This window comes from Terrapene carolina, unplaced genomic scaffold (assembly GCF_002925995.2).
Source record: "Terrapene carolina triunguis isolate 2854851 unplaced genomic scaffold, T_m_triunguis-2.0 Scaffold130, whole genome shotgun sequence".
NCBI lineage: Eukaryota > Metazoa > Chordata > Testudines > Emydidae > Terrapene > Terrapene triunguis.
The window spans coordinates 30,024,508-30,037,292 of NW_020664481.1; the positions used below are offsets into that span (position 1 = coordinate 30,024,508).

Consider the following 12,785-nt stretch of genomic DNA (forward strand, 5'->3'; position numbering starts at 1 on the left):
TGAATTGGCTTGCAGGGTTGGGGCCTTGAAGTGGCAATTCCTTTAAGAACATAAGAACGGCCATACTGGGTCAAACCAAAGGTCCATCCAGCCCAGTATTCTGTCTACCAACAGTGGCCAATGCCAGGTGCCCCAGAAGGAGTGAACCTAACAGGTAATGAATGATCAAGTGATCTCTCTCCTGCCATCCATCTCCACAAACAGAGGCTAGGGACACCATTTCTTACCCATCCTGGCTAATAGCCATTAATGGACTTAACCTCCATGAATTTATCTAGTTCTCTTTTAAACCCTGTTATAGTACTATCCTTCACAACCTCCGCAGGCAAGGAGTTCCACAGGTTGACTGTGTGTTGTGTGAAGAAGAACTTCTTTTTATTTGTTTTAAACCTGCTGCTCATTAAAATTTTAATTGGGTCAACTTCCGTATGCTTAATTCTGCCCTCAGTCAGACACGCACATCACTGGAATCAACAGGGTTGTGCTAGTTTAATTAAAAGCCAAATTTCCCCCTTGCCCCTTCATTTTTTAAAACTACGACAGCTTTATCCTTCTGGCCTAAATTCTGCCCTTAAACATCCCTGAACAGGTCTCCCTCAAATCAGTGCATTTGCACAGTTATATAACTGAAGGCAGAATCTGGCCTACAACAAGTCATTCTAGAAAAATACCACAATTTGAAAAGACAAGTAATTTTTGCCTTTCTATTTATTGTGGGCATACCCTAACCACAACTTTTTTTGCAGAGCTCCTCTTGATGCTGATGGAAGCTCTGACTCTGCAGTAATGATAAGATAGGGATCTCCTTCTTTGCTTTTAATATGCTCTTAAGAGTATGAAATTAAGGTTTTTCTCATCTACCAATTTGGCCCTTCTCCATTTGGGAAGTGCTCAGTCCGTCCCCTCCCTTTTCCCTCTCCCCTCCCCCATGGAGATGAAATTAACAGCTTTTTGTGTTTCAGTTCCTTGGTTGTGCACCAGTATTATAGAGGTCGCCATCAGAAACATGTATAACACATGGAATAGGGTCAAAGAATAGCTACTGCTATGGAGCTAGAAAGGGACCTCACAGTATTTTTGTGGCTACCGTAAGACATTACCTATTGTTTGCTGTTTAGTTTTTGCCCCATCCAAGATGCTCCTCACTGCAGCATCTTTAATTCCATAGCACCTGTCATTCCAGTTCTGGGCCTCTTGGCAAGAATCAGAGGGTGCCACTGGTTAGGAATAAGTTGTATTGGCAGAGATGTTCTTTGGGCATGAACTGTGTGTTTTGTGCACATAGGCTAAGCATTGGCAGAGCTTGCATAGCCCCTGTCCTTATTAAGGGCTAAATACTACCTCTGGATAAGAGCACGGGGCAGCCATGGAGTTCAAAGGACATTTAACAACCTAAGTCTGCCCTGTGCTTGGTGTTAGTTAAGCACTTTCACAAGCATCTGTTTCATTCAAATGGGAAAAAAAACAACCCAAAAAAACCCAACCACCGTCTACCCCCCCCCCTTCCCCCCCCCCCTCCCAAAAAAACACCTCAAAACAGTTAAACCAACCATCTGGAAAAGACCAGGGGTGTAAAGTCTGATGACCACATTCTGGGTAATCACATTCTGCCTCCTTATAATCCCCCATGTAGTCTCAAATGGATACAATATTCTTCCTCAACTGTTGTGCTTAGTGTCCGCTGCTGTATAGCTGCCATGCTTCAATCCATCAATGGCTGCATTTCCATGGTAGGTGACAGGCCACCTATAATAGTTGCAATAGTAATAATATGAAAAATTTGCTACCCAATTTTCTATGGCTTGGCCTACACTACAGCTGCCAGTTGATCTAAGCTATACAATTTGAGTTACGTTAGTAGTGTAACTCAAGTCAACATAACTTAGATCTACTTACCACGGGATCCACAACTGGAGACACTTTGCTGCCAACATTGCTTCCGCCTCTCATTGAGGTGGAGTACAGAAATAGATGAGAGAGCGCTCTCCCATCGACTGAGCATGTCTTCACTAGACCCGCTAAATCGATCCCGCTGCAGCACCAATTTAGCTCCGTAGTGAAGACAAGCCCTATGTTACATGTTAGTCCAGAGAAAAAAAAAGGTTGGTATGTGTCTTCAATCAGCCATGAATAAACCCATTTTAAAAAGATCTTTATTATGGAAATATGGGTGTGACCCATAATGGAATCATATAATAGAGCTCACTGGACTTAAAAAATTTTAAAAAGTCAACTCCAAACCATTAAAAACAGGTATGTGATATGTTAATGGGCTGTTCTCACTGCACTAAATAATACTGTAGCTAAAAGCCCTATTCCTGATTATCTACGAGAATTTAACCTGCAATGTAATTGCCAAAATCCTTACTGAATTGTCAGAGAAGAGTGACTGAGTAAATTGCCATGATTGGGAGGAAAAATGCTGCCACTACAGGATCAATGCAATCACTGGTGGATGAACAAGCTGTTAGTCTGGCCATTTTACTCCTCCATCCTCACCAGCTGATACCGCAAAGAACCTGATCCAAAGCCCATAGAACTCAATGAAGTTCCTATTAACTTCAGTAGGTTTTGGATCAATCCTTAAGGGTGTAGGAAAATAATGTGGAGGTTTTACAGATTATGGAAATAAGACTTGCTCAACCCCAAAAGTTACTTAAAAATAAAACTATCCAAATATTTGATTTAAGGCATCTTAAAGACTCCTTTAATACATGTATTCATATTAGGAACAAACCCTTGTACATAAACTTTACATAAATAAAAAATAGTTTAAACTGAGATAACCTGTAACATTTACCCTCAAAACAAAATTAAATATTCAGCATGGCTAAATGGGGGACAGTATTTCCATGGGAAAATATCAAATTATTATTTATTTTTCTATAAGTACTTGTTTTGAAAAGTATTTCCTCCCCACCTGGTCTTAGGTTTAAAGCCACAGTCTGCATTTAAACAGTGCGTACACTTTAGAAAACTATGAAACTTCTTTTTTTAAAAGCAGAAGCATATGAAATTATTTCATCCACTTTTCATATAGAAAGTCTACAGCTAACCATAAAGAAATAGGCAGGCTCCCAGTATAAACTTGCTAGGATTACATCAAAGACCTTCCTCTAGGATTAGATGATTGATTTCTTCAGTGCTTTTTAGAATTTCTTCCAGGATATTTTGGGTTATTGCCTTAGACCTTGCTCAGCTGGAATGACAGATATTCTCCTTGCTAGATTGTGATGTTCTCTCTTTTAGGGGAGAGAGTGTCTGTAGCATATACACACGCACACTATGTGAACAGGGAGAGACAGAGAAGGACTTGGAAAGTTCACAAACAAAATTATTATTTATTGTTTTAAAAAGAGAGAGGTTTATAATGGAAACAGTGACACAGGCTTAACCACAGCATCTTATGCAATCCACAGATTGCCTTTTACTCTAGGAGCTCAGGATCCTGTGTTCCTTGCTTAGGAAAAGCTCTCCCTGAAGTCAATACGAGATTTTCCTGTACAAAGAGTGCAGGATCAAGGCACTTGTGCTCTATATGGCACTTTTGCATAAGACTTAGTTTTACACTCACTATCCTTTTTACTTATCTCTTGGTTCCTTTTCCCTGCATAATTAACCCTGATGGAATTATAGACATTTTCAGACAGGACAACAGGAAACAACTGAGACTTTAGCTACCACCATCATCTCTTTGGAGAATCAGACAGCAAACTATCTCTGAGGGCACCTAACACGCCCTCCTGCATCCATCCCTCTTCCTCCCCCAAGACAAATCTGTCACCTCGGTACCACACATAATTCACATCAGACTGTGGATCAAAAGATCCAAGTCTGCTCCCAAATCCCATTCCTCCTGCAAGACAACGCTTTGTACTCTTACTTCCCTACTGAGCTTATCCCCTTATTTTATACCTCACAGCATGTGTGGCTGCACCCAAGATCAAACGTTCATGCATGATTTTCTTCCACTGATCTTGAATCACAGAGTTATACTTTAATGGGAACCTCAATATACTTAATCCTTTAACGCTGCCACGGTAATGGCCCCAAATGCATTAAATTCCATCATAAGCACAAAACACAAAGTATTTCTCGGGGATGGACAGCACACAAAATGCGCTGACCACATGCCAATCCATCTAAGATCTAACGTTACATATGCTGTGTACATTTGCTAGACTGAAGCCCAAGGTTAGTTGGCAGAAAATCTAGGCACTTTAGAAGTTTTATAAATTAAATTCTGTTCAGAATAAAAGCAGTCTCCTCTCCATACTTCAGAGGAAATCCATGGATTCACAAGGGACACTCTCTCTGCAAGTGACACAGTGGGTGGATGCCTCTAGTGACCAGCTTTAAATCCAAAGTCGGTAACATCCAAAAATAGGTTTGATGGTCTCGCCATCATAATACAATTTGATCTCTTTAAAAGATACAGTCTGGCCCAATTCAGTATGATTTGCATATGGGCACTCTTCCGGAGAAGGCATTGACCCAAACAACAGGGGTGTCAGGGCCAGTCTAGATGGTTGTGAAAAAGCACGGATGACACCGTACCAAATATTTCAAAGGGGGCTGCCTTCTGTCTCCCTAATTTTTTTAAATGTACCTTCATCAACTGCAGCTATAAACTGCCACTTATCTAAGCACATAAGTCAGTAAATTCATATATACATTTTAGTTTGTGGATGTAGTTACCCACATGCATTAGCAGATAGGACTGAATTTACACATGGAGTAAAAAAGGCATAGTTTTCCCATAGTCACTTTTCAGAGTTGAAGTGTACCTTAATATATACCACAAAGTCAGAGACTCTTAGTCTGATTTTTCAAAGTTACAGGTACTTCCACTCAGTGCAAATGGCGGGGAAAGTGAGGAAGAGAGGTGACATATTACCAAGAATTGCTCCAAATATTTCTTACATTTCAACATCTGCCATTTACTTTTGTACCAAGTTCTGATGCTAATATTCATGAAGCTTAGTCATCCACAAGAATTTCTATAAAGGCCAACTGGTGGGAGGTGCGCCAACTGCACGTTCTGATTTGTTTTAAAAATCATCATTGAACAACAATTCCCCTCCTTCAGAATAAAATCAACCCTTACACAGTTTCAATACTCAAGTGACTCCTCTTTCCTCTGTTCCTAACCCAGTTCAAAAGCAACCAGTCAAGTCAACCGAGATCATCTTCTGAGGGGTGCCTACAAATATCCACTTACTTAGCTCCTCCTGGGTCTTATTATAGATCTTTAAAAAAAAAAAAAAAAAAACTTACAGAGGAACCTTCTGTTAATGAACTCTAGTGTAAAGAACATTTCCATATGTCCAGAATGTAACAAATTTCTCATCTTTGTTCTAAGCAAGAAGTTTTAGTATAAAAGCCTGGAAGAAATTATTTACATTTAAGACAATATGGAATATAAAACATCATTGTTCTATTTCATCCTAATTTACAGAGGAAGAGAATGTATTCCATAAAACAGCCCACCTTTCATGAGAATTAAGCGTGTATAAAACCAGGAGGTGCTATCTGTTACTGGAAAGCCTAAGTAACATAACCTTCCCATGTCACTCAGATTTAGACCTCCCTCAGCTACTAAACAGGATATATTTCATCATTATAAACATCAATCTCAGTAACTTCAACTTTCATATTTTTCATTGTCTGAAGAGATCAAATAAATTGATTTAACAAGGTTTGTTTGCAGAGACTTCACGGGCCATTTAGCTTTCTAATCAACATCCCAAATTGACAATGCACCACATTTAATCTAAAGTATCTTTGAAACAAGCCCAGATGAAATGCAGATCATCTCCCATTCACCTCTTCCATATGGCTCAAGCAAGTCAACTTTCTAATTTCATAACACAAAATATTTAATTTATGATTTTCTTCATATGTCAATTTAACCTCCGGCACATAGCTTTGAAACCATGTAAGGATGTCTAACACTTTCCATATGGCTGCTGCATTGTGGCTTTTAATTGTACCAACTGGTATCATTCAAGGATAATTCCCCTGGAATCCAGTTTTCTGCTACAGTATTGGTCAATTCACTAATCTCATCACCATGGCACTAATACTTTCAGAGATCCTTTGATTTTTAGTGTTCATATTATAATTTTCGCAAACCAGCACGGTCAAGATGTATTATGTGCACCAGTAATTAAATTGTCTTGGTTTATTGGCACCAAAATCTCAACAGTACTTAGGGCTTTTCTCTGCTATTTCTTTCATTGCAAAATTTGGGTGAATTTGTTTTGGTCTACTACACCTGATGCATGCAAACTTAACAATTATTCAAACCCTAGCAATACCTAGAACTGACAAACCCATTGTTAATTTTAACCAGGTTTCTGTAAGTCAATATAGTATATTAGTTACAATATGCCAACAATGAGAGCAAGGAGGCAAGTTAAAAAAAAAGAACATTTTAAGTAGTCACACAGCAATATGGTAGACAGATAAATTATCCAATAGATATATACGTATATTGCTACCATGACAATAAAAGGTCAGCCTCTCAAAAGAGAGTTCTACTCATGAGATGGTCTCCAAAAATATTGCTAACTAGTGTTTAAAATTTAACTCTACCATTTTAATGACCTTCAAGGCAATGTGAATCTGGACAATAAATCAAAAAATTATTTTTAGGGAATTATGTTTTCATTCAGCACACATGACCTATCTACATGTGTGCTTTACAGACTATATCTACGTACACATACACATGCATGCTTACACACACTATTAAACAGATCAATCTTTTTTAAAAGAAAGATCCTGTTAGAAGAGTATCGAAGCTGACACTTTGCGGTCTATTCTCTTCTCAAACAATGCATGGAATGCCCATTAATGTCAATGGAAGTTACAGGCATAGAACATATGGAAAGCATGCCCCAATCTTAAAACCAGTGAACTGTTTTAAACTGTTCCCAGCCAGGGTGTGCAATCCCACTGATGTCAAGAAGAGTGAAGCATGCAAATCAAGAGCTGCATAAAGTCCTAACAATATACCGGTACCTAAAGTCTTTCCTAGTTTTCCCATCATGATAACTTCCAACTTGGCTTAGTGGGTACCAGTTTGTTTGGGACCATACAGGCAATTAAAAATGACAGATTTTTCAACCCAGAACTCCGATTTTGATGAGACACTCTAGTAAGAAACTAGTAAAATTTGTTATGGCTTTGAAGATAAAAGTAAATTGAATTAAGCAAATGCTATATTTAAAAATTTCCCCTCTAGCGCAGAGCTGCTTTTTAGTTTAAAAAAAAATTCAAATAATGGTGGTCTGCAGAAATAGTTTGTAAAAATAAACAAGATGAATAAATGAAAACTGATAAAGGATAATCTGCTCAGTGACAGGAAGCTTTTCCCTTTTCCTCCAGCCTCAAATTAACTCCTTCATAAGTAGCAACAAACATGTATTCTACTTCCCTAAAAGGCTTTGTAATGTACAACCCTAGTGGTTTCAATTAGCATTAAAAATAGAAGATAACTCAAGCCATCATACTTTTCATGGATGCCACAAAATTGCTTTTTTCTTTAATTCAGTGTCATGGAACGGGATGGCTGCAATTTAACCCCAGCCTACACAGTGATTAAAAAATGTAGAGCATAGCAGCCCCTGCTGGGCAGGTGTCAATGCTTTAATGAGATCAGAGCTTTTATCCCAGAAGAGAAGGCTGTTTACACACCAAAAGTGCATATTTCAAATGCAATCGCTTTACCCTTGTTCGTGCCTTCACCCAACAACAATTTACTACTATGACATCCTACTCAGATGACTGATGCATTTGGCAATAGCTGGACACTGATTAGTTTTCTCCTCATGAATGTTGGAGGGGAAAACATCAGCTGAGCAAAGCTTCTTCCAATCAGGAAATACTCTAAACTACAGTTCAGTAATAGACCAGCTCTTGAATTTTTGAATCATGCTCCTGTCAAACAGTTCAAGATTCAGTGTACACAAATATTTCCGTCAACTGGTTTAGGAAACTCATCCATGTACATTCCATCTTATATTTTAAGTGAAGAAAACTAAACTTTATTTAGCTAATTTATTCATTCCTCGTTGCTTTAAAACAGCTACATTAGGGTCAACTTCCTTGGATGACAGAAGTGAAGCAGACCATTTTAGTGGCCCTGTTCTTGAGAAAATAGCCTGCAACTGGTTTATATCCTGATTTATATGTAATGTATTGTCAGATTTCTCTATTATGAACAATTTTTCACCAAGACAATCCAAAATGTCACAGCACAACACTGTTGAGTGCTCTCAACTCTCATCAAAAGCCAAGAGAAGATGCACAAAATTTCACAAAATCAGGCCCAAAATGCTAGACAGATCATCATCATCATGATTCTTTTTAGAGATTCCTGAGAAGAGGCTCAATAGTGAACAAAAATATTCCTAGAGCCACTGATTTTTCTCTAATGTAAACTCAATTGGATATTTCCCTGAATCCATACAGTCTCATCTCTTTTTGATCTAACTATTCCTACCACAAACCGCAATAGCATATGATTTTTCACTAAAATCATCATTAAAATATGATTTTTTCCCACTAAAATAGGTTTTAATGGAAAACCAAACTTTCAACCATGGCACAAGCACAAAGAAAAAACTTTGACTGATTCAGGTATAACAGTCCGGTATTGTTTGGGTATGTACATTTTTATGTAGCATTCCATGAAATTGATTATAAATATTAGTCACTTCTACATCTTGAAATAAACTAATAACTAAGATGCTAGGCTGCAGTCCACTTGATAGCTTAGGGGAATGGACTAGATGATCTTTCGAGGTTCCTTCTAGCCCTGCATTTCTATGATTCTATGATATCTTGGTAGATCAGTGAATCAAAGATAGGTCTTAGAATTGGTCTTGCAACCTTGACTCCATAACCTTTATACACAGCATATCTGTTTCGGCTATAGTAGTAGAAATATCTGCTTCCATATTACATAAAATTCATATTTTAAGGAACCTTAATTAACTGTCACAGCCCGCTTCCAGCAGGATGCCAATAGCATTAAAGCAATTAACAGGCAATGAGGCCATATATTCAGGGCAATAGCAGGCCACCATTATTTTGAAACATTCTACACCAAACTACATGTTAGGAGGTACAGTCAACACCTTCTATGGAATAGTGCATTCAAGCACATTTCAAATTAACTAATTTTAGAGGACAGTAAAAATTACGGATAATTTAGCTAATTGCTTAATTAACTAAGAAAAACAATTACTTTTTACTAATATATATAGAGATGAATAAAACTCATGGAGTTAGAGTTTTGCAAATCTCTCAAAGTATCGTTGAGATTCAAAAAACTTATGTTCGAATTTGTGAGGTTTTTCCTGTATTTTAAACTTATGTTTTCTTTTTCTATTCAGTTTAAATTTGAGACTCTCTTTCCTAGACAAACCTGCCAGTTAAGGGTAGAACACACATATCCAAAAGTTTGACTCGCAAAAGTGGGTTTATCTGAAGAATAATTGCAGGCAGTATTATTATATTCTATTTATTGATACAGATTATACACACACTATTTTAAATGAGAAATTCTTTCTCCCACTGTCATCACCTTTTCTGCAAGAAAAAACTCCAAGTCAAACCCTCAAACCAATGGTGGCTAAGAGAGTTTAACAGTGAGCAAAAATAATTTGTCCATCAATAATAAATAACACTTATATAGCATCTTACTCCTTTCACCTAGCCTCCAATGAGCTCCAAATTATTTATCACACCTCACAAGATAAAGGTTTTAAGATTATAGACCCCCCAAGCACAAGAGAAAGGTTTTAAGACCCCAACATAGTCTCTCATCCATTCTCACATCTCAAACAAGAGGAAAGGTAAAGTCCAGATGTTAAGTAAAAACTACACCATTTACGATGAAATGCCTCCTCACAAACACAAAAGTCTGCAGGATGTTTGGTGATGCTGCCCTGACTGTGTTTTCTGACACACATTCCTGCACTGGGAAGCACAGATTCCAGTCTCCTCATCTCTCAGGTTACTCTTCCACTGACCCAGTTTAAGGGATTGATCCAAAGCACATTGAAATCTGTGGGAGTCTTTCCATACACTTCAGTGAGCTTTGGATGAGATCCTAAAAGAGTAGATGGACAATATTTGAGAATCACTGTCTTCTACACCCCATCATTCCCTTGAGTTTCAAGGGACAGCATTAAGAAAGAAACCTACAACCCCACTCTTGCCCAAACTTTACACAGAAAATTTAGGGGGAGGTGGGGTCTATAGACTTCCCGCAGGAGCATATGCTCACAGATGAGCAGGGAAGTGACAAGTGGCAAGCTCAAAAACTCTTTAAAAAGAAAATCACCAATGCACTCATCGTGTGACCAAATCAGTAAATAACACTTTTGGAAAGTAGTAAAAAGGCTCTTTCGTGGCTCGGCTCTCCTGAACTCCTGTGTCAAAGAGTCACAGCAATAACTCTCTGCCACAGACAGTAGCTTCTCTTGGTACCTTTTGGGAGATGGGCGCATTCCAATGGTTTTCTGTTTGTTCCTGTTTGCAGTGGGTTTTGTACTAATCGTCCTGCTAATAAACTAGTGGGCAGGTGCTTATACTTCTAGCAGGCTCTTATGCCAGAGCAGAGTTTGTTCTGGGTGTCTAACCTCACCAAAGGGGCACAAGGAAGGAAGCCACCCACCGGGGCAGCCGCTAAAAGCAGCATCTGGGCAAAGGAGAGCCGCCTCACAGCTGATCCTGGGAAGGGAGAAAGGGGCTTGGTTGGGCTTTTAGTGTTTGAAGAGGAGAGGGGAAGGGGGAGTGTGTGCCGCTGAGACACTGACATACCCTGGTGCTGGAGAGCCTGCAAACAGCCCGGTGCTGGCAGCCTTGCAGGAGTCCCGTACTGCTGCCCCCGCTGCTACCGAAGTATTTCTGCTTCACCATCCAGTCCTCAATCCCTTTCCGAGCCAGGGAGGCGTTCACTGCAAAACTATCACCTAAGGAAAGCACAAGAGACAATGCCACACACTGGAGCAGCACACCCATGCCCTCTGCCTGCCCCAGGGTGGGAGTGTTGGGGGGGGGGGGGGTGGACCAGCACCTGGGGCATAAACCTGAGCCGGCCACCACAGTCCCAGCGAACCCGCCGCAGAAAGTTTTAGGGGGAGAGAGGGGTGGGGGGGTGTGAAAGTTGCTAGCAATACAGAGCCATCCCTACCTTCTGGACTTTCTCTGGGTTTACAAACGGCAGCTAGGCAGGTCCATGGGAAAGTGTAGGGGGGGGGAAACAATAAAGGAAGATCATTAGACACCAGTATAAAAAAATCACAACAAACAACATGAAATCCAAACCAGGGGGAAAGGGGCTGTGGGAGTAGCAAGTGAAAGGAACTAACCATGTTTCGAGTGAAGTTTCCCCATTTCTCTGCATTGATCTGCAATTACGATTCATTGGACTGTTTTCAGTGGTGGTTTTTTTTTTTTTTTTATAAAATCCCAACGTTTTTAGAAATCCATGTGCTCCACTTCCCCCCCTGCTAAAGCAAAAGCAAAATCAAATCTCAGTTCCCCTTCTGCAGCACGGTCCTGCGTTCCTCCTCTCTCTCTGCTGAAGTCTTTCTCCTCTCTCTTCTCTTTTCCCAAAGACAGAGGCGGTTACAAAAGACCTTACTTCACCCACCAGGGAACATGATTGACACCTCATTGAGATTAGACCACTTGCAGGCAGCCTCTGGATTCCTATTGGACTGAGGCGGCACATGAAAGGGAATCAAGATCCTTTTGGAGTCTCAAAAAAAAAAAAAAACGGAGCAGCAGCAGCTCTGGTGCATTTCACTTCCAGCCAGACACAGGCAGCAGAGCACAGAGCCACAGAGAAAGCCCAGGGAAGGCAAAAGGAGGAGGCCTCTTTCTAATGACTGAAATGGGTTTGCTAAATCGGATGCACTAGTTCATACAGCTGCAGGGAGGAAACTTTGGGAACGCGCTGCACGCTCTAAACATACTCGGGTCCCCATCATTCCCCACGTTTAGCTGCAGCTTTCCAAATGTTTCTTCCCCTCAGGGCTGAATGAGGAAAATATACCACCTCTACCAGCCCCTGGGGTTGCCCATTTTAATAAAAGGTGTCTACTGAATGTGTTTATTTTTATGTTTTCCTCCCATTGGTCCCGATTCTCCATGCCAGCCAAAGTGATTTCACTGTAGACACAAGGCAGGGTGGGTAATAAAAGCGGCTTTATGCCAGTTTTGCAGTACCTAGATATGGGACTGGCTGGGAACTGGAGCAGTCCTTGGTGCAAACTACAACAGCCTCTGAGGCTGCTCTAATTTAGGTTTGGCTGAAACTGCCCTATAGGGCTGACCAGCAGCCCAGAGCAGGCTGGAGTGCAATGTGCTCCAGCAACACACCGTATGCTTCCCTTATATGCCAGTGGCTTCAAAGGGGATTGTGGCACGGGACAGTTTCACTAGCACTTCAACACTGGGGAAGCGCCCATATTCCAGGAGTATTCCATGCGGGAATTAACAGTATTCTTCCAGCTTTGCAGCCAGCTCAAAGGAGCTGTAAGGAACCCCAGAATCAGGACCATCAGCTTCCACAGGACTTGAAAGCACTTAAACCTCACAGGATTAACCCCAGAGGGCTGCTGGACTGGACTCAAAATCAGTTTATCAAACATTTTAATTACCCATTACTGTGCTCCCTCAGAAGCTAGTCTCATTGACCTCTGAGTGTTTTGCCTGCATCAGGACCACAGGTCTGGATGCTTCTGCTATATTTTCAGTGTTTA

The 12,785-nt window shown here is 40.3% G+C and overlaps 1 protein-coding gene across 1 annotated transcript in view; it reads right to left on the reverse strand.

The window, feature by feature from the left end:
- Nucleotides 1–11,508, reverse strand: part of NKD1 (NKD inhibitor of WNT signaling pathway 1) — a 159,345-nt gene extending 147,837 nt beyond the window's left edge. Inside the window, exons 1-3 of the mRNA XM_026652867.2 lie at nucleotides 11,388–11,508; nucleotides 11,210–11,242; nucleotides 10,837–10,988 (exon numbers count right to left, since the gene is read on the reverse strand). Of these exons, the coding sequence (XP_026508652.1) occupies nucleotides 10,837–10,988; nucleotides 11,210–11,242; nucleotides 11,388–11,412 (210 nt within the window). The 5' untranslated portion in view covers nucleotides 11,413–11,508. The remainder of the gene's footprint in view (nucleotides 1–10,836; nucleotides 10,989–11,209; nucleotides 11,243–11,387) is intronic.
- Between the last annotated feature and the right edge of the window lie 1,277 nt (nucleotides 11,509–12,785).